This window comes from Aphelocoma coerulescens, chromosome 6 (genome assembly GCF_041296385.1).
Source record: "Aphelocoma coerulescens isolate FSJ_1873_10779 chromosome 6, UR_Acoe_1.0, whole genome shotgun sequence".
Lineage (NCBI taxonomy): Eukaryota > Metazoa > Chordata > Aves > Passeriformes > Corvidae > Aphelocoma > Aphelocoma coerulescens.
The window spans coordinates 33,293,708-33,321,691 of NC_091020.1; the positions used below are offsets into that span (position 1 = coordinate 33,293,708).

At 42.4% G+C, this 27,984-nt stretch overlaps 1 protein-coding gene across 2 annotated transcripts in view; it reads right to left on the bottom strand.

The window, feature by feature from the left end:
* CPXM2 (carboxypeptidase X, M14 family member 2) overlaps positions 1-27,327 on the bottom strand; it is a 66,807-nt gene extending 39,480 nt beyond the window's left edge. The window contains exons 1-3 of one of the 2 annotated variants that reach the window (XM_069020220.1): positions 26,854-27,327; positions 26,104-26,614; positions 5,288-5,397 (exon numbers count right to left, since the gene is read on the bottom strand). In XM_069020220.1, the coding sequence (XP_068876321.1) occupies positions 5,288-5,397; positions 26,104-26,614; positions 26,854-27,027 (795 nt within the window). In that variant the 5' untranslated portion in view covers positions 27,028-27,327. Of the gene's footprint in view, positions 1-5,287; positions 5,398-26,103; positions 26,740-26,853 lie in introns of those variants that run through there. The other variant, XM_069020219.1, reaches the window with a different exon arrangement.
* Positions 27,328-27,984: the final 657 nt, after the last annotated feature.

Consider the following 27,984-nt stretch of genomic DNA (forward strand, 5'->3'; position numbering starts at 1 on the left):
TCTCAGGTATTCAGATCTGAGATAAGGCAGCTTAAAAATTATTTGTATTCTTCCATCTAGCAAAATTAAATTAAGCCACCTACTCCTATGCATTAGGTCTGATACTTTAAGGGGAAGTTTGTATAGAAGTCAAAGAAAAAAAACACAGAGAAAAAGCCTTTTAACAATGGGAGATAAATTCTTCCAGGAGAGCAGAACAATGGGAAAACATGAGAATACAAACATGGTCACTGACCTGAGTTATAACCCTTTGCAAGGAAAGGTTTCAATGCATTTTAAAATACGATGGAATTTGAAGCAGCCTCAGGCTTTAAAACCAACGCTTGCCAGGAAGTGTTAACATCTACAGAGCACCTTGAACCAGCATCCTGCTAATCCCCTTCACACCGGGGAAATTCCACCAGTTCCTGCAGAACAAGTCCCCCCATCTCCCAATCCCTGGTCCTTATTCAAGCTGAGGGTGTTTCCCATGGGTGTGATGCTTATCAGGGAACAGAGCTCTCCTCCACATTACAATGAGAAGAGGAAAGCAGAAGGAAAAAGTGCTTATTAAAAAAAAAACCTCCCACCTAGGTTACATACATGAGTATCCATGGTTTCAACTGGGCTTAAATAAAGTTAAGTTGCACATAAAATATGGGGAGTTTAGTTATCCACAGCTTAAAATACTCTGGTTTTAAATCGGGGCAAAGATACCATAAAAAGAAAAAAATAAGAAAGAAAAGGAGAAATCATGCTGCTAGTCCTTCCTGCTCTCTTATTTTCTGATATCAGCTTCTCTGAAGGTAAAGAAATGGTTTATACAGGTAAAAAGAAGAAGGTGTCTGAGTCTAATCAGCACAGAATACTACTTGAAAAAGAGGACTTCAATCAAGGAGCCCTTTCTAGAAATGTTTCTGAAGGAAAAAAACTCAAGAAATCTGCGCTACAATTTCTCCTCTCAAGATTCAAGTCTGTATTTTTTTCTGAAGGTGCTTAATTTGCCCTATGGCCACTTCAAAAAACTGTTTCAATAAAATAAATAAACTTATAAACTCAAGGAAATATTTAGTAATTAGAATTCCTATTAAATTTCTTTGGGAAAATGATCATTCCTGAGAGGTGGGTACAGTTATCACCAAGCATTCCATCAAATAACACAGATCAAGATACCTTTCCTCAGTAAGGTGTTTACTTGAATTTTAAAAAAAATCAATATTGAATTACTGGAAAGAACAGATTCAAGTTATGTCATGGATACTTAAATTATCTTCATAAGCAGGGGACTGAAGGAGCTAACAAAAACTGGAAGCCAGGGCAAAGTCTTGAGCAAATCCTTTTTCCCTTCACAGAATATTCAGGAATAACTCCAAGTCTAACCCAGTTTGTGTTTCACTTGCAGCCAAATGCAAAATGTTTCTCAATATGCAGTATCTTATGAAAAAAATACCTTTTGGATAGAGGAAGAGAGACTTTGTTCTGTCACTCATAAAGAAGTTATTCCCAAGTGTGAAAGTTGAAAATTGTAATTCAGCTGAACCAAATCAGCTGCTTGTTGTGTGTCCAGAAAATAAGATGAAGGTTACAATTACTTTACAAATAAGGTGACTTTGAATTTTAATTCATGTTTCTCTTCCAAATTAGATGTTTGCATGGCAGAATAAAAACTTGCTCACATTACTACTGTTTTAAAAGACTTTTTCTATAATGAGGAGAGAGATGATACTACCAAAATGATTCAAATAAAGAAAGAAATTCCAGTCTTCTGCCAGAAATCAGCTGGAACAGCAGTAAAAATACACCAAATATCAAACCACCTCTACTTAAAATCTTTTCCATCCCCAGCAAGATGATCAAAAAAATTATTTTACCATAGGAAGTTTGGGAGGGGAAAAAAAAAAGCATTACTCATCACAGGTATTTATAGCAACCAGTGCCAGTAGGGAAGAACTAAAACACACGGGCTGCAAGTGGATCTTCAGTAGTTTGGTCTTTTCCTGGAGATTTGATAATGCAGCTTTTCAAAAGGAACCAGAAAGACCCGGGAAGGCAAACGTGGAATCATGGAATGGTTTGGGTTGGAAGAGACCTTAAAGATTATCCTGTTTTACCCCATGCCATGATGGGGCAGGGACACCTCCCACTGTCCCAGGCTGCTCCCAGCCCCAATGTCCAGCCTGGCCTTGGGCACTGCCAGGGATCCAGGGGCAGCCCCAGCTGCTCTGGGCACCCTGTGCCAGGGCCTGCCCACCCTCCCAGGGAACAATTCCTGCCCAATATCCCATCCAGCCCTGCCCTCTGGCAGTCTGAAGCCATTCCCTGTGTGCTGTCCCTCCATCCCTTGCCCCAAGTCCCTCTGCAGCTCTATTGGAACCTCTTTAGGCTCTGGGAGGTCTCCTTTGTACACAAATACCTGTGTTTGCAGACACAGGATTGCTTTACTTGGTTAATCTTCAATGTTTGGATTTCCCTAACAAGGAAAATGAGGAAGGGGAAGAAACATAGTTTGACTAATTATTCACGTTTCAACCACTCTTAATTATCGTATAAGTGACAAATATTAATTAATTTGATCCCCGAAGGCAAAGAGCCTCAATTAATATTATTTTATGCCATGATTTCTCTTGATGATGTTAAATTACTACTGGTTATGCCACTATTGCAGTTGCAGCTAGATCTCCAGAATATGGGGCTTTGCTAACACGGTTTCTGCCCTTGAGAAACCCCATCTTAATCCTCATATTCAGGCAGGACTGACAGCAAAATCAGGTCCCACACAATGCAAGGGCACAAGAGAAGTAGATCCTACAAGGTCTGATCCAATTTTAAGCCAGTCCTTCTTTGGAATAAAGCACACACCAACTGATTCATTTCATGTGCTTCAGATAATCGAAACAGGAAAAAGGAAAAAACCAAAACAAACCTTCAAAAGCTTTGGAAAAACTTAATTATTCTGCAAATTCCCTGTGAATTGAGGCAGTGCCAGTTACCTGGGGAGAGCCCTGAGCTCCTCAGCTGACTTCACATCAGATGATGAGGTTGGGCAGAGAGAAGATTTTGTATTATTTCGGGGGGGAACACCACAGTCCCATGAACGTTGTGACAGCTCTGTGTTGATATCCAGATCACTGGACAAAGCAGCAGCCCATAAAGTTGCTTGTCACCACACCCACAGCATAACATGTTCACAGAATTCCAGAGGCACATCAGTGTTACCGAGCTGGGCCAAGTGTTTTCCTTCTTGTTCAGTTCTGAACAGCAGGAAAACACAGCAGCTTAAATCCCAGTGCCTTTTGCCTTTGCCCAGCGTGCTGCAACCTCCTGTGCTGAGCAGCAAAGAGAAATCACCAGGGAGCTCATTACCCACCTGGCACATCAGCCACCTGCAGTACCTGTCCCTGCTTAGAAGAAAAGTCGCTCTAAATATGAAATTCAGAAACCCTCCTGCAGAGTAAAATGAAGCACTGGAACCCCAGCGAGAGGGTGACTGAATTCCCAGTGACAGGGACCTGCAGGCTCCAGGTTTAGAAAAGTTTTACTCCTGTTCATTTTTAATGAAGCCCAAAGAAAACTGTTTGTAAAGAAACATAAAGGCAAGCCCAATTTCTTTCTAACAGTGCCAGCCTTAGTAGCAACCCTAAGTGGTCGGGGGCGTTAGGGAATTTCTCTGTCTATAGTTTCAGTAGGGGTAAAAAGCTTTGGATCACACTTGGTCTAATCCAAGCTTTGGGAAATTTCAGGAAGAGCTGAGTGGCATTTTGCTTCTGCCTTGCTTCCCAGTAAAGACTGTGCCCTTGGCTTCTCTGGAGACTAGATTTAGAGGAAACATCAGCCACAGGTAACACTCTATTATATATATATTATATATTTATTTATCATCTCTCTATTTATTTTAACACAGTACTGGTGGCGACAGGACTGGATGGACTCCTGGTCTAAACCAGTGTGGTCTTGTGTTTAAATAGATTGAATTTCAACAGCAGCATGAAAAATAAGTAGCCACAACCAACGGAGAGGTTTGCATCGCAGTCCTTGGTTTTATGCCATTATATAAACAAGAGTGCTATAAAATAATTAAACATTCCTCCAGAACGCCCTGAATATCCTCTGCATCCTATTTTTGTGATCATGAGGGGTTTTTTTCCTAGCAGAAAATATCAAGTAAAGAAGCAGACTACCTCAGTGAGATCTCAGAAGCCAATAAATATGAAGGCTGCAGGTGAGACCTCACCTTACACACACCCCCCTGTACCTGCACACCAGATTGGAAAGGAAGAACCCATTCCCACTCCCCAGCTGGCTTTTCCAAAGTGGTTTCCTGAGCTTTCTGACCAACTAACACATTAAAACAAGCACTGAAATAAACCCAGGAGGGGTATGCAGGTATTTTCCCCAGCGAGAAGCTCAGAGAGCTGCGTGTGCAGAGGCACAGTGGGATTTTAACCAAGGGTGATCCCTCTTCCTGTGGGAACCATGTGGAATGGCACTGCTGATCAGAGCTCATCCCTCCTAGTCCCAGCCTTAGCCCCCATGAATATCAAAGCCCTTCAGCTGGAGACTAAAACAAATGGAGGCATCTAATAATAAAAGATAACAAACTAAATAAACTTCAGAGACCTCTCACTGTTGGCTCAGTGCTAATATCCTGTTTATGGCTTTAAATGTTGTGCTTTATCATGCAAAGTAGCATTTTTAGTCTGGACAGACTGTAATTCAGAGAACAGCACTAATAAGAAAGTGGGAAACAGAAACATGAGAAATGGCAAAATGGAATTTGGTCCTGCAAAGCACCTAAACACATTTTTAATCTTAAATAAAAGAAGCTAGACAAGACTGTATGTTAGAGAGTCCTGAACTGAAGCATTTTTTGGATGGTATAATCACTGCTTCTGAAAAAAACTGCCTTAGGGAAAGGGTTTCACTTGAAACCACCCTTCCAATTAACCATTGTCATTAATTACATGCAAACAACAAAGAAAACGCAACTTGCTGTGAGAGCTTCCTTGCAGGCTGATTCTGAAGGGAGCTGGGATGATTTCCTGGAGCTGGGAAGGGAGCTGCCTCCACCTGTGCTTGCTCACAGAGGTCTGTCTGGATTTGCACACCACTTTGGAGATTTTCCTAACTAGCCCACGAACCCAAAGGTTATCCATCAAACCTACTCACTTCCACAGTGCCAGTGTTTCCCCTTCATTTGCATTACATGAGCTGACAAAGCAGTCAGAACCAATAACTATCCACTGGTTCTCTTTATTCAGCAGCACAACCTGGAGCCATGCTCCCACTTTGGGGGAAAAATTGATGTTACCTGAATGTTGAGCCTTCCTCGGTGGGCCCCAAGGCCGTAGCGCTTCGCTGTGGAGGCATGGAGCTGGAAGTCAGTAATTTTTAATGTCTCTAGACCAAGTGGAGGGCAATCTACAAAACAAAAGATTGATTAAATTTTAATTAAACAGGAAAAACAAAAAAAAACCCCAAACAAAACAACAACAAAACAACACAAAACAAACAAGTATTCAAAGTTTCTGGATTTCGGCAGCACCAGGCTGGCCGGGGTCCTCCCTGGGATAAACGAGCACAGCAGTGCTGAGGTCAATGAGAAATGGCAGCTCTTGGAAAATCAATGAGGCAACGCAGATTTACACCATTTTCAGGGGCTCAGAGAGTTATTACTGCTTGCTCTGTGCCTCAGTTTTTCACTGATATGCACAGTATTTCCTGTCAAGTGCTTTTCAGTACAAAACACCACTGAAACGCCCTTTTATTTTTCTTTTTGGTGTTTTCTTTTCCATCACTTGCTTGGATTTTTTTCTCCCTCCCTGTACTCGTTCCAAGCTACTGTATGAAGTTATGTTTCTAATTAAAATCTGTTCTGGAAGCTTCACTCAGAGTCCCTCCTGGTGCACAATAGCATCTGTTACAGAGGTCTGGGAGCCCGGAGAGCTGAGCTCTGCAGAGGTGGTGATTAAGCACAAACAGAGCAATTTTGAACCAAGGACCACGTCTTTAAGCCCCAAATTCTTCACATCCTTGAGGAAAGAAAAGCAAATGACATTACTTTAGCAAACCAGTGCTTGGAGCTCTTGGGAGATAAGAGGCTGGGAAAATTCTGTTTCGTGATTAGCAGAAAAATGTTTGGCTTTTTAATCCCTCACCAAAATGTCATGAGGTTATCAAAGTATGAAAGAATCATTTATGTTGGGAAAGCCCTCAAAAATCATCAAGTCCAACCATTCCCTCAGCACTGCATGTTCACCACGGCTGTCCCCAAGGGCATCCACATCCACACCTCTGTTAAATCCCTCCGGGGATGGGGAGTCCACCACTGCCCTGGGCAGTGAGAATGTACCTGAGAATCTCATCCTGGTTGTATTTAACTTTCAGGTGCAGCTTTGCATTGTTAGGCACAAACTTGCAAGACATGAGATTTCCCAAACTCCTCCTTAGTTCACAACAAACTAAAATCCTTCCAGAAAAATGTTACTTGCTGTCAATTCACGCTGCTATTGCTTCGTTCATCCTTAGGAGTGTTCTCACACAAATCCAGGGCCAAATGCTTCCTTCAGAGGTAGTAAAGGCAAATGCTAAAAATGAATGTATTTTCTAAAGTCCCAACAGTGATCTCAGTCTTACATAAAAGCTAAAATGTAGACAGTTCCTCATTTCAAAGAGCTTTCAATTCAATTATCCAAAACAGAGAAGAGACAGGATGCACAAGGAAAGCCAGAGGAAGGAATAGCTGGGAGGACTTTGGTTTCATTGTCTGATTGTTTTAATTGCATTTCCTTATAGAGTGTTGCATCTTTCATCATACTCCAACTGGAAGAAGTCTCAGGCTCTGACAGATCTCTGCTGGGAGTAAATTGCATAGCTGGGAGCTGCCTGCCTTTTTTTAACAAGTTTGGTCCTCAGGAGAGGCTTGGAAATCAATCTCATGGTGCAATCCTGAGAATGTTTTTGCACTTTGGTGCATTTTCCTCTGTGAACAATCTCAACATTCCCTGCACTCAAAAGTTACCCAGAACGACCTGTGCCAGGTCTGAGCTGAAAATAAAGGCAAGCTGAAAATAAAAGCAAGCTGCTTTTGCATGTTTGGTCTGTAAAATATCATTTAATTCAATGTTTGTGCTGCACCTACCAAAGCCAAGGGGAAATCTACAGGTACTGCTGGGAGTTATAAAATAGAAGGTGAAAAGTCTCTGTTTCACATCCTGCTCTCTGCTACCAAACTGCAGCAAAGGTTTGTGGAGCTACCCCAGGTGTCACATCCCTGCTCCATAGGATGCACAGGCACAGTCCCTATCCACCCCTGCTCTCTGCTGTGCAAAACCCTATTTTGATGAAAGCTGTATGAAATGGGCTATTTTTGAGCCTGGCAGCTGCCTGTCAGAGTGGCCTGAGGTTCCCTGCAGTGACATTCACCTGCCCATGCAGGTATGAGAAGAAGGTTTGGTTTTATTCAGAATGAAATGTTATTAATTCACTATAAAGCTGCAGAATTCCTGGGTTGCCTGTGGATTTAGGCTGCAAGGTTGGTATTTCCAGGCTGAAAAAATTCCCTGAGTGTTTTGGTGTTTATCTCTGTTTCTAGAGAAACTGAAGCTCAATAATAGACAAAAAACATTCATATGGATCTCAGAGAAAGGCACTTGACTGCTCTTTATTTTTCAAGGATGAATTACTTGTGTTGTCTATGAATGCATCAGATTATCAGGCCAATATTAGGAAATGCTCAATTTAGCAGGAGCTGTTAATGAAACCAAGGCTGTGTGAGCAGGCAGGGACTGCAACAGGTAGAACAGGTAACTCTGGCAGAAACTCTGCAATGCATTTTTCACAGCACTCTGTCCTTTCCCAGTCTGCTCAAGCCTTGCAACATTCCAGGTGAAATCATGAGGATCTTTACCACCAATTCAAGAGTATCCTGGAATTTATTTTTGACAGTTATCCTATATATTAATATATTAATATCTATTAATATTATAATATATCCTATATATTAAGAGGAGATCACCTGCTTTCTCTAGACTTTAAGTTGTGACTTCACTAACTCACCAAATCAAATCAACTTTTTATCTTTTATATTGGGAAGAAAAAACCTGAATATTTTGCTCCAACACTTGACTGAAAATTAATGAAAATAATTTCCTCCTCTTTCTCCAGTGGACATCCTGAGCTGGGAGCAGAGCAACAGGATTTGCATTCCAAGACCTTTAGCTGTTTCCATCTGTGTAACTCCACATGGGGATGATATTCTTGGAATCATCAAGACTATTGTTTGCAGCAGCTTGGATGTATGGAATTTGTGCAGTTTTCCACTAGAGAAGACCTTTGATTTTGGTTTTAACTAAAATGATGTCTTCTATTTTTAGCCATAATATTTGAATATTAATACTTTAGGAATATTCATGTTTTTCACATGCTTACAGATTCCAACACCAATAAAGGGAAGAAAAGAGGAGCATGCAGACCAAACCAACAATTTGTAATGCACAGAGATGGTGGTGACAAATTTTTCAGTATGGCCTCTTCTGATTAACTCTAATTTACTCATTATAATTCAAAAAATCCACCTGAAGTTGCCATTTCACGACTGAAAAATAAAAAAAATCCTGAGTCATGCTGTGAATTTAATTTTGGATAAATTATTTTGTTGGGGTGTGTGTCCCCTGCTTCTTAAAGCTACTGGAGATAACCAGGACAACCTAGTTTTGAAAAACATACGGGAAAAGAAGCTGATTTATGGCATTCATAAAAACTTTCCTTTTTAAAGTATTGTTTTAATATATTTTATTTAACTTGAAGAAATCTTTCATGTAGCAATGAAAATTGCCACCCAGTCAGTAAGACTGTCTTAACAATTTTGTACTCTCTATGCCACTTTGAAAAAACCTTGGGGAAGCTACAGAAATTGGACAGCAGGAATGATCAGAGATTGTGTGAATCGATTGCATAATGGATTCAGCTGGAAATGACCCAGTTATTTGGTTGTTTCTTTAACCAACTGAAAATTTCATCATTAGAAAACACAGGGAATTCAGCTGTGGCTTTGAGAGACATGGAAATACACATCCTATGTACAAAAGAACTTACTAATGAAATGCACCTACAGCATTTCTGGTTCAGAGATAAAAAGCAAACATTCAGGGAAGAAGCTGCTGTGGACATTTGCTCTTCCTGGCCCATATCCAACCATGATTTTACTTGTGATTTGCAGCCATGGATAGGTATTCACTTTAGAAACAATAAGAAGATGTCTGGATCAAATCAATTAATTCCAGGCTGAGAAAAGACACAAAGCTTGGATTCAGACTTAATAACATTTGTCTGTGGAAGTGTGTTCTTGTGAGGTTTTCATTCCAGAACAGCTTCCTACAGCAATGTTAAATGGCCACATCTCAGTGTCCATTATTGTCAATTATCCTTCTCCCAGGGGGCTGAGTCCCAGCTGAGGGCACCAAGGCAGTTCTGGTAGCTGGGCACCATGAGAAATCCCCTGTCCCTTAAAATCAGCACGAGAAACACTCAGGAATTATCTCAGCCACCATCTCATCTCTAGAATTTTGAATTTACCTCTTATTTTAGGGTTGCCTATAGTGAGATCAATACCTGGGGGTGCTGCTGAGCTCCCTCCTCAAGCCAGGGGCTCAATTTGCAATCTCAGCATGTATGGGGATATTTGAAAGCGCTCTCATCCTCATGGTGGCTTTGTCCTATTGCTGCAGCATCTTCCACTGAAGCTCTGGACAAAACCCCCACCTTTTGCAGAGCCAGCTTGGTTTCCTTCACTCCTGCAGCATAATTACAGCTGCTGTGCTGCAATTTTAGCTGTTCTGTATCACACAGCTGTATTAGCAGGCATCCTCAGAAACAGTTCCACAGGATGTACGGGTGAGCAGGGCAAGGAAAACACTTGTGTTCATGACTCTTGCCTAAATTATTAATTTATTTTATTTCCTTCTGGTCTAAATAAAGAGTACCAGATAAGCCCAGATTGCTTTTATGGCTCTTGTATCTAATAAAGATGCATTTAGGAAATCATTCTGTCCTCCTCCTTCAGAGGCAAAGCAGACAAACCATTCTTTTCTTTAAGGAGTGCTTTCCATCAATTTTGGAATATGTCCAGTTTTTCAAATGGAAGGGCAGAGAGAAGCATCATGTTTCCTCCTCAGCCTGTATTTTAAGAGCCATACCTGTAATCCTCTCCAATTCCTACAAGTCTGTGCTTGTCTAACTCCTGATGAGCAGAGAGACTGAGACCTGGAAAAGGAGAAATATCAGCTTTGTGCAGTCTGACAATCTCCTGTCCCACGGGAAGATACAGGATTCAAGTCTCGTTTAAACAAAACACTCTAACATGCAGTTAAGATGCAAAACTGTGAAGCTACTGATAGAGCTAAATTAAGCACAGAAATAAGTGTATACTTTGTGAGAATTAAGATTTTAATGCTCATTATACTATTCATACTATTCTTAGGTCTTTATGGTCTTGCATAAAAATTCTTAATGAGGCCAATATCATAAATTTTGCCCTTGCAGCTAAATTTAGAGGTTTTCCTCTGAAAAGTTTGGTTGATAATTCATCTTCCAACAGCAGAAACTTTGAATGGGAACTCTGGCAGTCTAATTTCTGCAGCTAAAGTTATGCTTAGGTCACAGGTATGCAAAGTACTTTAATGCTGCAAGGCACCTGCAAGGTGAAATAACAGTAAAAGCACATTTCTGATGACTTTCACCTTGCTGAAAATATCTTCTGATTGCTTTTCTGTGATGGACAGCCTTTGTAGGGGCTGAGTTAAACATAATAAAGTTTTCCATTTTCTAAACAATTTGTTATATATATATTACATAAATATTGTATATTTATTTTTGAGGGCATTGGGGGGGGGTGCAAATGTGGTCTCTAAATGTTGCTGCTTTGGTGATGTGATCATGGAAGTGTGAAATTCCCACAGATGTTCATGACTCACACTCTACCGTTGCTATGGCCCAGCTTTTCCCTGGAACAACGTCCATGGATTTCAGTCTGAGTGGTTTTCTGACTCTGCTCATATCTGAAGCATTGCTAACAATTACAAGTGTGTTTTCTGGCCTGAATTCAGGCCCCCAGTCACCCTACACCCCAGATCATTTGAAGCAGCATCTCGAGGCAGGTGAAAGTTCCTCGAACACACACATTTTGCTTTTTATTTACTTTTTCTGAAAACCCCATTCCCAGAGCACCACGAGAGCAAAGCAAGGAAAGTGCACTTACAAGAAATCCCCTGCACCGAAGCTAAAATGCTGAATTATAGTCCCAGACCAAAGATCAAATAAAGAATTAAGGAGGTGCCAACATTTCCTATCCTAAGAGCTCATTAATTATTGGTTAATGTTGCCTTGAAGCTGTATATTTTTCTAGGACAACCAACAAATGCTTCTTTGAGGTCTACAACATCGGGGACTTCTCTCAGGAGGAAATATTTTTCCCAGCACTGCAACATACACTCATTCTTATGATTGCTCTTGAAGAATTAAAAACAGATAAAGAATAAATTAAGAATAAAAGAATAAATTATCGGGTTCTTTAGGTCATGTTTGACATGAAACCAAGTGAGGTTCAGAAAATACACTTTTTCATTTTCTTTCCTTATTTTTCACATTTTTGCTCTCTCACAAGCGCAGGTTGTGGCTGGCTCGAGATGCAACAAATCATTTAGCAGGAAGAGCTTCTATTATTCCTGGCACAGCTGGAAGCAGGAGTTTCCAGAGTGCCTGGGAGTTTTCTGGCCAAGCCTTCAGACTCAAGAGGCTCATCTAAACTCCAGACATCACATTCATTCCCTGAGCTGCCTTCTGCTGCCACCAGCCTGGCAGAGGATGGGACCTGAGATGTGGCACAAGGTACCCTCCCATTTGTACCCACACCTGAAAAGACCTCCCCTTTCTCTACAGAGTATTTAATTTAATCACACTGAAGAGAGCATATTATCTTTAATGGCCAAAAAGAAATCCATTCTGAAAAATATCATATCAGTTCTTAACTTTTTATTATGAGCTTTACAAAGGCTGGATTCTGTGCTATTAATTTTAAACTGTCTTCTCTGACTTTTTTCTCAAGCACAGAAAAAACTTTTTTTTGTGGCTAAAGCCACAAAACTGAGTGCAGCCATCAAAAATGAGAACAATCCTCTTTTTTTCCAGAGCCAAACAAACAGACTTAGCCAAAAAAATGGAGAACAAAACTGAGACAGACCACTTGCACAATGGCTGGGTATAGGACAAAAATTACCATTAAAAACACATCTTCGTGCCAGAAATAGCTAAAAATACCAGGTCACTGAGGTGTACTGCAAGAGCAAAGATTCTACACTGAGAGCATTAATTGTAGCCATTAAAAATAAACACTGAAACTTGGAATACCATTAACAAGCACAAAACCAAGACAGAAATAGCTCTGATCTTAAGATACAACCCCGGCTCAATAAATGAGACATCTTAGAAGTGCTCAAATTTAACCACATTAGCAATCCCACTTAAGTGCATTTTACCAAAAACAGGATAAATATATAAGAAGTTGTATGAGTACAAAACTGGCTCGTGGTGCAATTATTTCCCTCCCCCTCCGTGCAGGCTGTAGTAGGAATTTTATAAAGCAGTAAATATATCCAATATATCCATAGTTGGTATAGCACATTCACTGGGCAGGGTGACAGCATGGTCATGAAATTCCTTAAACATACATAAACTGGAAAGTATCCATAACTCCTGGTCCTAGAAATATACATTTCCTGGGAGTTCTGACTGTTTTTTCAGGATTTTGCAGCACAGCCATGGTTTTGGAACACAACATGCATTTAAGGTGGCCCAAAGGAAGTATCCAAGTGGGAGGACACAGGAAAGGGGCTGTAAATGCTCCACCCTGAGGATCAGAATTGCTCACCTGGGGCTGAGATACACAAGAACAGCTTCAGAAATCCTCTGGAAATGCCTAATTCCACTGGAATAAATGGCACCACTCTGATATCACCCACCTTTCAGCTTCTCACTCTCCTGAGCACACATGTGAAGCCCACACACACAGAGCAGGAAAAACCTGAGAAACTGTGAAGTTCTCATTAGTAGTGACAAGCCATTAAATTTTATCCCCACTACTACAGTCACCTCCACTCCCAAGTGCTAAATTTACACTTGAGAAAGGCTGGAATCAGGCACTTCCCAGTCAGTTCCACTTAATGGTATTCAAATTTTAATCCAGTTAAGCTCCAGCACAGACAAAACTGCATTTTTTTACTTCTCAACAAGGCAGAAAATGAGTTGAAAATGATACTGAAAGAGATGCATTAACTTCCTTCGATGATGTAGCTCAAAGCCTAACACGAGTAAATCATGGATGTGGATAGAATCACTTGGCTCTTCAGTTTTGGGTTTCATACGCTGTTTTCTACTGGCTGAGCTTTCTGACTCAGTTTAGCTTTCTGATTTAGCTCCTGATGGGAGCCAGAAAACTCCAGAGGCAGGCTGATGAAGTAGCATGAGCTGTGCCTTTAGGCAGCCGAGAGTCATTACTCAGCTGAGAGTTGAGATGTCATCTTTCATATTTTTATGATTAAAACTAAAAATACTCAAATTATCAACAGAATGCAGGCTAGCAGCAGTCTGTATCTGCAGTGAGACTGGATGAGTGGTATAAGATCATCCTTCTGACCTGATCATCAGTGCTCCTCTGCTGCCTTGGATAAAACTCATCCTTGTCTGTTTGAAATCTTCCCAACAATGTGCTGCTCCTCAGTGGTGACTTAAAGTTTGAGCACACGGCTGCAAACACAGCTCCATGCACAAGCAACACCCTCAAAGGTGGGCTGGGATTGCCAAGCCAACCCTCACCCCTTGGAATTCCCACCCCTTCTCCTCCAGCAGCACTAAGGGGGCATGGCTGGGAGGCAGTGCTCCAGCCCCAGGGTCAGTTTGAGCTGTCACCCTGGTCTCCCTTCCTGCCCAGCCCTCTGCCAGGCTGCACATCTGGGATAAATACTCGACCTACATAAGGAGCCTGTGACAGGAAATACCTCAAACCAATCCAACTCAGTTTTAAAACCTTTTATAAAGTGTAAGGTCTGAGTTTTATGAAGACCTGGTGTGTCTGCTCCAGCAAATTTAGACATTTATACTTTTTTTTTTTCCTAGCATCACATCTGTTGTTATTATTGCATGTGAAATAACAAGAGAAATTAATAAACCCAAACACTTCTCATAAGGCATAGAAGTTATCATAGTGCCTGGAGCTCTTGCTCAGAGAGTGATTCCAGAGGAAATTTGTGTGGTTACAATTAACCTGAACTCAAGCTTTGTACTCCTTCCCAAGCCTTAAAAAGGAATCAGTTTGTAATTTCTAGAGCAGAGTAAAAAAAAAAAAAAAAAATGTTTGGTAGAGTTGTCTGCTTCTCACTTAATTACTCTTTTTTTATTTAACTGATTATTCATTTGATAAACTGGGCATTCTTAGATGGACAGCTCTAAGACAGAATTAAAATGTCAGAAGTAACTTATACATTTAGATGCCCAAACAGTGGAACACTGCTTCAGTGAAGGGATGAAAAATTGGCCAGGTGCACACAGAAAATAACCAGAGGTTCTTTGGATGTATCCAGAAGTGCAGAAAAGCAAAAGATTTAGGAACTCATATAACAGAGCTTTCTTCTTCCCTTTAAAGCCCACTATGTCCAAGCTGTTGCACCCTTGAGAAGCACCCTGAGAGCAGAGGATTTAAGAGTTCAAAGCACCAAAAAGCAGCATTTCAAAAAATAACTAAACCTCTGAGATCTGAGAAAATCAAATCCAGGCCTGGATTGAAGTGTGACTACCCTCTTTTATTAAAAAAAAAAAAAAAAACAAAACCAAAAACAAAAAGCCAAACCAACAACCAAAAAACCCCACACCCCAACCCAAACCCCAGAAATAAATAAAAAAGGAAAGAGTAGAGGAATTATAGGGGTTCAGGAGAGATGCTTCCCTTGGGAAGAGGTCTCTGACTGGCATTTGGGCTCACTGAGGGGACACAAACCCCAGGGTAGCACAGGAATCCCACAGGAAAACACGGAAAATCTAAGGAGAAAGCCCAGCTTGCAAAGGCAATCAGTTCCTCCCTAAAGTAATTTCAGAGAAAGGTATGATTGTTAAGGAGCTCAGAAAGCCCCCTCTGCAGCCAGGCTGTCCCTTTCCCACATTTCCTCAGGTGTGATTCCCTGAGTTTTTGTTCATCTTCCCAAGGGTTTCAGCTCTCAGGGGACTTTTTAGCTTTCATGTGTCCATTGTGGAGATGGCATTTGGACATACCAGAGTCTCTCTGTTCAACTTTCTCCTCTCTACCTGCCTTCAAACTAATCATGGAAAAGTCATCTTAGGGAAATAATAAATAAATTTTAAAATGCCTCCAGACTAAGCAAGCACCAGGATTCAGTGGATTTAAAAGCTTAGTTAACACCTTTAAAATTTTGAACACTCAGCATTTTCTCTGAGCTTCCTGCCTGCAGAAAGAGAAATGCTAAAATTGAGAAGGACATTGCTTTTGGTAACTCTGAGAGGATTGTAGGGAAGGACTGGAGCTTCAGCTGGGAGGTCAGTGTGAAGCTCCAGCTCCAAAGCAAAGGAGATAAAGCAGTTCAAACAAGGTTCAGACAAATATTTCTGAGGGTGGGCACCTCTCCAGCCCTGAGTGTTCAGAGCTCCTTTCTCCCTATTCCAGCTTCCTATGGTTGCACAGCCTTATGCAGCCCGCAAAAGATTCCCAAAATTCATCCTGTCCAAACATCTTTTCTGCTTTGTTTAACAATTCAGCCAAGATCCAGCAAAGGCTCATAATCACAGGCTCCACATTTAGCACATTGGAGGCTTCAGTGGTTCAAAGCAAAGTGTGTCAGGAACTCCAAATGAATTGGAATGTGTGTTATTAGTGAGTATAAAACTGAATGCATTCACGTCTGCCTGCTCCAGGCTGAAAGCCCAAAAATCCAAGCTGAAGGCAACACATATCCCAGCCTATGGACCCAAGGAGGAGAGCTCAGGATAAACTCTAATTTTTACCAGTTGCCCAGTGAGGTTTGACGTCCTTTCCCTGGAGAAAAGTGCCCACATTGTCACCAAGAGATTCATCTCCACTGCAAAACATCAACATGTTAATGTGAAAAGTGCAGGTCATGATTTGAGACTTTTTAACTCCAGTGCTGCCTTGGAGAGCCTGTCCTGCTTCCCATCCACAGGAGCCAAAAGTATTTTCTAACTGTAGGTATTCTGCACTTGAAAAGCCATGGAATAGAGAAAGCTTCAAGGCAAGCTTCCCTGAGCATAAAACTCCTCATTTTTCAGCTTTCTAATTGGAAAGGAAAAAAATCTGATTCAGGATTAATGAGAAGAAATATGGAAAGGCTTGCAGAGGAAAAGTTCTGTGCTATTTTCTGTCCACTTTTTCAAAGAGTTCTGTGGCATTTTATCTGCACTAACTCCATATCAGCCCTTTTTTATCATATTTTAAAAAGTTCCCCATTTTATTCTTCTTGTAAGAGAGCAGGGGGTCTACATGTCTGATTGCCATTTGACTTGCATTCAAGCACCAAAAAAGCCAAGTACTTATTTGGAATATGGAACAAATCAGATGTGTCAGCAGGATTTTGTATCCCGTTGCTACCAGCCTCAGGTGCCTCAGCCCTCATTCCTGCAAGTTTGGCAGCTGAGGAATTCATCCATTTCCTTCTGTGAGGCTCTTGCCTTTCATCCATCTCTTGGCTTCTGCACCACCTGGACTCACTTGGTCAGCATTTTGAAAGGGCTTTGGAAGAACACTCAGAGTTCACTCACGTTTCTGTCTCTGTATGTGATTCCCCAATCCTTTGTTCCACTACCAGACAGAATCAAGATTTTTGGGGGCCCTTTCTGTCACTTCCATGTACCTAATGAAATACCTGATGCAAAGGAACTGGACTAGATGTGGGGCCACTCATGTGGGGATCCTGCAGGAGTTTTGGACTGCAGTCCTCTGCTGAGATCCAGAATTATCCAGAGGAGCCTGAGGAACAAAATAACCCCCAGAAGAGCTGTCAGAAACTCTTCTCTTTGTTTCAGCTGGGGTGTGTTCTGGACCTGGCTGCTCCTCTCCTCATCCCTCTACTCCTCAGCAGCATAAGAGCTCTGGCCTCACCTGGGGGAAGCCTCCTGCTCCAGGGACATGCACTGAAGACTGGGACACATCCCCACGTTCTTGGGTCAGCCCCATCCTGCAACAAATCCAAATCCACTCCAGATTTACCAGGGGAAATTCCAGGCTCCCCACCAGCCACCTACATAGACCATATATAGCCCAGATTTACTTTTGGCAGAGTTCTCAGTGGAATTTTTGGTTGGAATTTAAAGACAGTGCAGTCTACATACTCGGGGATAAAACTGGCTCTGTCCTCTGGGATAGGGCACTTGTCATCCAGTTTGTGATGACAAACACAATTTTAACTGTGTCTGCAATGCCTTCTGTAACTTAGAATCGCAGAATCATTAAGGCTGGAAAAGACCTCCAAGATCATCAAGTCCAAGCTTTGACAGTATTTTTCAGTGCATAAGCAACTATGGGCAAAAAGGAGAAAAATCCTGTTGTCAGGGGCTGAAGTTCTATTTTTAGGCAATCACATGTGAAAGGCTGTTTGGCTGAAATCATAGGTTCTGTTATCAGACAGTGAAACATTTTTGGGAAGATTGAGGTCTGGTCCCTTGTTTTCAGACAGCTTCTGTCTTGTGCATGGGAAAATTTATTACACTATTGAAAATTATCTTGGGGTGGGGGGGGGGGAAGAGTGTGTTAGAGCCAAATCTGGCCTAAGGGGTGGTTGTACCTGTGGTGTAGGGAGTGCTGACATCCAGGTCTGAGATCAGCTCTGCCAAGATACTTTGAACTGTTCCCTTCCTTTGACAGATGTTTTAGGAGCATCCTGAAAGTTGTGAGGAGCCATAAACCTGTCACCATAAACCACTGTATCTGTGAAGGGGAGAACATAAAAATACTCTGTTTTCTGGCAAAGAGGGAGAAAGATGGGTTTCAGTTTGCTGCCACTGCAAACACCTCGGCCCAGCACACCGGGATGATTGATGGGCTCGGCATCTCCCGAAAATCCTGGATGTGGAAAAGGAAGGGGATGCTCGGCCTCGCTCTGAGCTCCCCTGTCAAACACAACTCCCTTGAAATGGGAGGGTGCTTTGCTTTCTAAAGTTCAAATGAGGAAACAGCTAAAAAGCAAATCTGGGGACAATGGGGTCTGCAGACCTCCTGGAAGACAAGTAGGGGCATTTGGGCTTCCCCCTCAGGGTCTCTTCTACGTCCCAGCCAGGAGGACTAATCCTGTAGAGCCAAAATGAAGGGAAACAACCAGAAAACCACTAAATTTGTGATCTATGGGAGGGTGAGGAAGAAATCATCTACAGTACTCAAGCCCCACAGTCTAAGCAAGAAAATCAGATTTAGGAAGGTCTGTCAGCCACTGTCTGGATGAGCTGCTGAGGTCCAAAAGAAAGAATCATCATGACCAGAGGACTCTGATGCTTTACCCAACTGGGTAGAACTTTCAAAATTCCCATATTTTTAAAGTTTTTATCTATAGATATACACATAATTCTTTAGTATCAACTTATGAAGATCTCAGTTGTGTTGTTAGCTGAACTTGGTGTTTGGGAATCATGTTGATTACAGGAGAACAGTTCTGCCAGGTACATACCTCAAATAATTCACCAGCAGCCCCAGGCTGACATATAGTCACACAAGAAGTCTGTCTGGCAATCCATTAAGAAAAAAAAAGTAAAGCACAAAATAAATCTGTAAGCAATTAACCTCTCCCATAAAAAAGCTCATTTAATCACTTCTACTGTTCACTTTGAAAGTAATATTTTCTATGTCAGTAGCTAGAAACTACAGAGCAGATACAATGTGTAGCAGAAAGAATTAAAAAGACATGCAACTACAAACGATGTTTAACTTCTGCACACAGCTTTTACTGTGTTCCTTTCTTGGCCTGTTGGATGCAGCAGCACTTTTGCAATTACAGCATCCTGCTAATGCTTGTGTGAAAGCAGGAGCAGAACTATTATTTACTATTATTTACAGGCCTGTTCATTTACAGGTAAGCAACCACACAGAAACAGAAGATTAATCCCATAACTGGGCACTTTCACTCCTAAATCAACTCAGCTCCAGCCATGAGGCGCAGTTACTGGATGTCACTGTGGTCCTCTGGAGATTGCCAGCTTTTTGTCACTTTTCTGCAATGTCAAATCCCAGCAACAGAGCCCCACAGAGCCCAGGCAGTGCAGGTTTGGGGGGCATTTGTGTGTCACAATAGGAAATGATTCACTCTTCCTAAGCCAAGAGTAAAAGGAGTTTCTCCACCTCTGACAGACTGGTATAATCTCATGTAATTCTTCAAAATGTGTTGTTATAAAATATGCTTCACAGTGTATTGGGGCTGATTCCCATTTATAAGACAGCTCCTCTAAACACCCCTCCAGAATCAGAAAGTCTTTAAAGCCCTTTTTTGTTTAGAAAAATGATGTAAACCACTGAGAAAATGAGGAATGAAGCCCTGGTCTTTCCTTGTCTCCATTTAACCCATAATGATACTGTGCAAGGCCTTGCTCTCTACCACCAGGATGTTCCCCACCAGAAGGGAAGCATTTTGTGTCCAAAGCAGGACTTCAGATATCTGTCAGCAGACTCACCAGAATATCCTTTGTAATTCAATTCGGGCAGGGCTGGAGAGATTAACAGCTAAACCCAAGAGCTCTGAAGATGCCTCAGGTGATCCCCACACACTTCCTCTGATGCCTTCACAGGCACTCTGACTCCCTGAGTCACCATCTGGCATCTCTTCATTATTCTTGTTTTTCTCACCATTTTTTTGTTGCCATTTTTAGCTACGGGTAGAAAAGAGAAACAGTTTTCCTTTTACACCTGTCAAGTCGATTTAGCCCTCCCTGGTGAGTGCACGAAGAATAAAACGCCTTGCTCCTCTCTGATAGTGCTCCATCCCTTCCAGCACACAGCAGACTTCCAGAGTACCCTGTTCTTGCCCACAGTGGGATGTTAAAACCACAGGGGAATGGAATCAGAAATGTTCCTTTTGCTGTGCCACAAGGAAATTATAATTGTGGTTGCATCAGAAGTAATGAATTAACATTGCAGTGTATTTTATTAATGGTTTAATGTAGGTGTTTCTCATTGCTTGATTAGATATGCAAACAGCCCACCAAACAGCTTTTGAAGCTGAAATAGCCAGAAAAAGACACTAGAGGAGCAAGGCTTGACCCTGAAAGAGACAAATGCACTCAGTGAGCTGTGGCTCAGGAATTGTCATCAGGAAAATAATCAGACAGCAGCAGTAGTGGAGACTCATCTTTGGGTTGCCCACAGTTTCCTCTGAACATTCTCATTTCATTGTCCAGGCACTGAATTTAAAAGTGCATTGTAAAAGGCAAGTAATTCTGGCTAGATCAGAGCTTTGCTTGTTCCCATTTTCCTTGAGTACCCAGTGTTAAAGGCACATATTTATATTTCCATAAACCACATAATCCCACAAGACATCACCTCAGCAGAGCCTGACAAGACCAAACCTAGAGCATCCTTTGCATAATAACAATAAAATCACGAGAAACCACTGTGTGAATATGACACTTAAATCCCAACTCTGTGCTCAGACCACCAATCTTTTGGTAGTTTGCTTTTTACACAGACAGCAAATTGGGCCAAGACTTAAAAATGCCAGCTCAGGTATTGAAAATTCAGGAAATTACTTCTTCTGTACCACAGCTTCTACTTCCACTACTTCATCTTTCTGACAAATTCAAAGTTCATGTAGCTGACAGAAACATTCATTCCAAACCCAAAAGAAATAAGTGAAATTTGGTTGTGAGCCATGGGATTGACCTGTCTAGCCAGCTCACTGAACAGATAATAACACTAAACCCCAAGACTGAATTCAGCTAATGAGTGTCTCATATTGTGCTGGCATTTCAGGAGCAAGTCTAGGCTCAGGTTCAGACTATTAAAAATCTATTCAGTGAAATCATCCCCTTTTTTAAAGAGGTATTTTTAAAGAGACATTTTTCTCATCTTAAACATGAGGTTGAATTCAGAAAAGGCTCCTGGAAGAATTATCTTTGAAAGTGGTTTTCTCTGGCATAATCAAATGTGTTTATTCCCATTATTTTCTTTCTCATGTTACATTATTCATTGAAGCCATGGGTAAGGAATGATGCTAATCAAAAAGGTTTGGCCAATTTTGAGGGTACTGCTCATTATTCGTTCTGAGTCATCCCTTGTCCTCTTTTGTTGTGACATTTTTTAAAGCATGGGCTCTTAAATGGAATGGTGAACACTTCACTACCCTACATATTTTAGAAGAGCTGAGGAGAAAATAGAGGCTGGTAGATGAAAGAAAGCTCATTAAAAGCCACATGTTTTCATCTTTGCTTGTCACATATGGCAATTAGGATGCAATACAGGTCATATTAAAATTCATGGGATATCCACCTAGGGCCAGCAAGTTCAATCTTAAAAGTCCCTATTGTAAGAAGTTTAAGCAAAAGCTTTAAAATTAAAATCTATGCTCTAGGTCACAGGAGTGCTCCTCTTTGTCTGGGCTGCTCAGAGAGGGAAGGTTTAAGAGAGGGGATACCAAAGGACTAGAAAAGAGCAGCACTGGGGATACCCAGCACATGAGAAATGCTGTGCTGGTGTATCTTGGTGACCACTTCTGAAGTGCTTTCAGCTGTCAGTTCAATGCCTTATGTGTCACTCTCTCATTTCTTCTTTCTAGTGAACAAAGTCACCACTCGAGTGCCAGTAACGCCACAAACCTGTCATGTTTTTGACTTCACACACTCGTCACATCTCCGCCTCCATTTCACACCAAAATATCTCCAGCTTTTCCTGAACAGCATCCCTGTGATTCAGCTTCCCCTCCTCATTCATCCATTGCTCTCCCTCCAAGCTTTCATTATCTTGATAAACATCTCAATTAAAGTACTATCAGTCTATTTTTTAAAGTCAAGCTCTTTCTGCAGGATAATTTCCATGGTTGCTTGCTCCGTCCATTTTATCCTCTCCTTGCCTTCCCTTACTTACTCCTCCTCACACACATGCCCCAGAGAGGACCTGACCCATCCTATGCACTACATGAATTAAAAAGAAATAACAAACCAAAAACCTTAAGAACTGCATTGCTGAACAGGTGGCAGCATTGCAGAAAAATAAACAAATATGGGGCAAGTAAACAGTGACATATCTGAGGAGTTTCATCAAGCCTGGGGAAAGCACTAAATAACATGAGACAAAGGAAATCCTGATTGCTAAACACAGACAAATGTTGGGTTGTGCAGAGATGAAACGCTGGGAGATCTGTGAAATACAGAACAAATGTGCTCTAAGCCCCACTTTGAGCACTGCCATATAAATAAATATTACTCCTCTATTTTCTAAATGCATTCAGAATTGAGGTATGGCCAGAAAAAGAACTACAAGTTTAAGTTTTGAAAATCAAATCAAAATAATTACAGACTTCATTGTGGCAGATCTGGGCCACACTGAGGAGTGTTATTGGGCACCTCAGCCCCATAAATCTCTTTATGATGAATTTTTGCCTGTAGTCAGAGCCCCAGACTCTGAAGAGATCTGCCCCACAGATGGTAGCTGAGGCACCATATATCAAACTCTATTAAAAGCCTCATAAAAGCAAAACATTGATGTTAACAAGACTCTTTCCATTGATTTGAGTGGGCTTTGGACAGAGGCCTATACAAACAAGGATGGAATTAGAAAATGGAAATCTCTATAGATACACAAAACCCGTCAATCCAACTGTTTGCCTTCCAAGGATGACCTAGTACCACTTAATTTATGAGGCATTTAAAGAGCAAGGAGACAATTGATACTTTTTACTTTTACGTGGATCGAGTATTTGCAAATATTGATTCTAATATTTTAAATAAAAAAAATTGCAAACCCACTGGCATCAATTGGATTTCCTTCTACATTAATATTTCACATACTGCAAATATCTATATTCTGGCCACCTCCAGTAATTAGCTGAAATAAATTGAGTGTGTGTCATCTGTTTAGTGCCATGTCCTTGAGACTGCTCCGGTTGATTTCCACTTTGATTCAAAGCTGGGGCTGATCAGGACCAGCTGCTCAGCCAAAGGGCACATCACACATTCCCATTCCTCCTCCTCCTTCATCCCAGCTCCCAGCCAGGCTATTGTTTGTTACAACTAATAAATCCCGCATGTCCTGGCTGCCAGCGAGCCTCACAAACCCCAAATTTTGGTATTTACTGCATGGCCAATAAAGTAATTCCACTTCTGGAGGGATGCATAAATACAGTTGTGTACATGTAAGCACAATGCACATCCTTACCCAGCCAGATTTATTTACAATTTATTATTATTCACTGATATCTGTTTGACAGCTGTTATTATTGTTTCTAGCTGGCCTCTAAACATCCAAATGTGAGTAAATGTAGGTATGTATCAGTATTTAAACATCTCTGTGAGGGCCAGATTTTCAGATCTTCATTCCAAACCGATCCCTGGTGACATGGGGACATGGCACTAAACATCAGAGTTACTGCCCTGGCAGGACCTGGCCCTTGTCTGCCTTTGGGTGAGGAGGAAGGAGAAATTTGAAATATTATAGCCAGAACTTTTAACACTGCAGCTCAAACTGCCTGACACTTCCTGCTAAAACTGTCCTGTTTTCACTCTCATCTGTAACAAATGGTGACCGTTCTCCTCACTGGGCATTCACCTCAGGGCTTATTGTGCCCATAGCAGTCAAAATTGTTCCGCTGCTCCCAGGGAAATCCACTGAATTTTCCCACATAAATAAGCCCAGCAGCCAGTTTGCTGAGTTGATGTCAATCACCCATATCCTGGATCAAGGAGAAGGAGTTTGGTGGAGGAGATCAGTTGCTTGTTGTACCTCTGGTGATTTTTTTAAAAGCTCAGAGGCTTTGAAACCTCTTATTGCACATGGCTGGTGAAAGCTGAAAAGCTCAGCTGTGTCCAAAGAGCCCAAACTTGCTGTGGAAGGAGGGATTGAGCCACTTCTAGCTGCTTTTGGTGGTGCATCATGAGCCTCTGCCCTTGTGCTCAGTGCAGCAGGCGGAGAACGAGGAAGATTCAAGTCTGTAAAGATAAATGAACTTTGCCCTCATAGATTGGACTCTATTCTCATCACTGTCAGGTTTGGAGCAAGTGTGAATCCCCAGATGCTGGGGAAATTGGGAAAAAGCCAACGGGAAAGGTAAAAGCAGAGATGAACCACAGAACATCCCACTGCAGGATGGAAATCTCTATTGTCTCCACCACAATGAGGAATCAAAAACCTGCTGCCTATACAGAGCTTTAAAATCCAAGTGTTTCCCATGATCATAAATTTATGGAATGGTTTGAGTTGGAAAGGATCTTAGAAGCTCATCCAGTGCCAACCCCTGCCATGGGCAGGGACACCTCCCACTGTCCCAGGGTGCTCCAAGCCCCAATGTCCAGCCTGGCCTTGGGCACTGCCAGGGATCCAGGGGCAGCCACAGCTGCTCTGGGCATCCTGTGTCAGGGCCTGCCCACCCTCCCAGGGAACAATTCCTGCCCAATATCCCATCCATCCCTGCTCTCTGGCAGTGGGAAGTGATTCCCCCTTGTCCTATCATAATCCACCTGATTCAGTCTGCCGGGAAAGCGGAGCCTTTTTGTCCTTAATTTAAAAAACCAAACAAATGACACATTGAAACAAGAACTCTCTCAGATGATCTCACATAGACTGCAATGACCATACTGAGATAGTAAAGCTGATAAGCCAGTCCTTGAGATGGTATCATCCCCTTGGGAAGCTGCTGCGTGGCTGCTGGTCCCTGAGGGGACAGGGACACCGATGTCTCCTGTCTCTGCTGCCTGGACAAGGTGCATTTGCCATCATCCCCCTTGACTTCTGCCTTGAGTGACCCTGGCAAGCCACGCTGCCTGCTCCACAAACAGCTTTCCAGATGTTAGAAATTCCATTTTCTTATCAGTATTTATTAGTATAAAAGCCCATATCTTTGCTGCTCAAATGTTAATTAATTCAGTTGGTGTTAACAATAAATTTAAAATATTTTGTTTGCTATCTGCTGGATGTAACTGGACAAAGTTGAAGCCACTCTACAACCCCTGATGCTCTGTTTTGCTGCACTGATGGCTCTAAATCACAAATTTTGTGCCATATACCCCAGTCATTAACATGAAGCTTCCCCCTGAAGTAAAGGGGAGCTCAGCTGTAGGGAAGTGAGATTTGGCCCCAAATTTTACAACTCTAAACTTCATGGATCAAACTCACTCCTAAGTATCCCAAACCAGTAAAGTACCTACCAGACAGTCAGGGAACACAGAAAGGAATTACTCTTTTGGGGTGGTGCAATTAGGTGTTAATGGGAACAATGGGTGGTAAAAGCTGATCAAGTTTCTGCAAACTTTAGGAAATGGAATTAAGGGTGTCCTCTTTATTATAAGGCATTGCTGTTGCTGTTTAATTAAATTGAGCTTGTTAGGGCTTAGCCTTTTACAGGAAGATCTCTGTTTACATATCTTCCTCTGGGGGGCTTCAAAGTGAAATCTCAGAGAAATTCACAGGTTTAGAATTGAAATTAATTCAGAAACCTCTCAGATTAAAGTGGCAGTGGGTAAGGTGAGATGTCACTATATATAATCACCTTTTACTAGGAAATCTGTCTCTGTTCTTTTGCTTATAGAACAGCAGCTTTCACAGCAAGCCAGTTGCCAAGTGTCATTAAGAATAATTAAGAAGGAAAAGCCCACGGACTAGCCAGAGTACAGCAGAATTAATACATTCCGACTCTGAAATAATCTCTTTACTTGAAAGGGAAAGAGTTGAAAAGTCTGTAAAAGTTCTGCAGGTCTGTTCTGCGGGATATTAAAATTTAATGTGTTGCCATCATCATCACCACAACCGCATTTGTTTTATTATTACCAAGACTGCCATTAACTGGATATTCATTAATGCTAAAAGTCACCGTCAGCGTGAGATTCAGCAGACTCCAAACTCTGGAGGAGAAGGTGGAAAGTTACCTGGTGGCGTTTCAATAATGGATTTTCCTTTTTTGTTGTTTTTCTTCTGTTTTAACTCCTTCCTGCTCGGTTTGAACCCTGGGCGCTCCTCTGCCTCTGCAGCACGAATAGGTCCTTCCTCTCCGGGCTGCTCCGTGAAAGGAAAGAACTCTTCCCCAGGATATGGAAAGGAGTAATAATGATCCCTGTTGGTAATTTCCTGCAGGTAATAATCCTGATCGTCCATGGGGACAGCCCGGGCCACATCCTCCAGCAGCGCCAGCCCAAAGGTGCAGAGAGCGAGCCAGAGCTGAGAATGGCCACGGGCGATCATCGCGTGCTTTCGCAGGAGCCTCCTCTGCGAGTCCTGGAACTTTATTTGGAGAGAGGGCAAGCAGAGTTCGGGCAGCTGGAAAAGCCCTGCGGGAGCGGCAGGGGAAGGAGCCCGTGCCGGTGCGGGACCAGGCTGCGGGGACGGGGCAGGGTGGCACAGCCGGACGCTCGGACACTCGGACGCTCGGACGCTCGGACGCTCGGACGCTCGGACTCTCGGACGCTCGGACGCTCGGACGCTCGGACACTCGGACGCTCGGACGCTCGGACGCTCGGACGCTCGGACGCTCGGACGCTCGGACTCTCGGACACTCGGACGCTCGGACACTCAGACGCTCGGACGCTCGGACTCTCGGACACTCGGACGCTCGGACACTCAGACGCTCGGACACTCAGACGCTCGGACACTCGGACGCTCGGACTCTCGGACACTCGGACGCTCGGACACTCGGACACTCTCCCCGCTCGGCCGGCCCGTGGCAGGTGGGATGCCCAGCTGGCCGCTTTCCTCCGCTGCCCCGCAGCTCTCGGGGCCGCTCTCCCCACAGCCCGAGTTACGCGACAGTTTCCGCTCAGTCCCCGGACTCCCCACTCCTCCTGCGCGCAGCTCATCCAAGAGAGCGCTTATTCCAAGAAAAGTAAACTTGGCAGGCAGCCTTCTCCTCCCAGCCCGTGTCCAAAGTGTTTCCCTCCCCTGGGAGATGGGGGTGGGCACGCCGAGCCTGTGCCGGGCAGGGGTCATCTGCTGGCACTGCCTCCCTGGGCACCCGGGGGGGATACGTGGGATGTGAGACTGTGGCAAATAATCCTCATTCCATAGAAGTTATTCCCTTTTGTGGTGGTTTTTTCCCCCCTTTTAACTTTTACAAAGTAGGATCCTTCTCCAGCACCATTCTCAGCCTCTCTTGTTTCTATTAATTTACATATATATGACCTAAAAAGTTATATCTAACTTAGTTTCTAGATATGACTATATTTTATATATAAAGTTATATCAGTTTATAGTAACTTATAGCTTGTTTAAATAATATAGTTTAAATAATATAGCTTTAGATATACTTTGCAGTAGCTTATTATTTTATAACAACTTATGTAAGTTATCTATAACTAATACAACTCAACACTTACCATGTGCCAAGTTATAAGAGGCTTCTCTTGGGGTACATGGCAGCTCCCTGGATTCAGCCCAGCTGAAAACCAGGAAGAGCATGGTTCATCTGTGGCCCTTTTTCTCACCATTTTTGGGATAATCCTGATATTTGTTCTCACTGGAACATCTTCCCAGCAGACCAGGATGTTTTGTGCTACACACACGCAACCCAGTGTCGTTAATGAAGTCGATTTGTCTGAGAGCAAAGTCTTATCTTTCATCTTTTTCATACCTCAAAATAACCTTCAGTGCTGAAGGAAATGTGCAACTGTTGGCTCACATGAAATATGAATTCTTACTCCTGTGTTGAAAATACCAGCTTATATTTTCATCATGTATATTGTATTTCTTGCCACGGTCCAGTCATCTGGGAGACAGCATTACTTCTGTTACCCCAGTCCTTATTCTGGCTTTGTGCT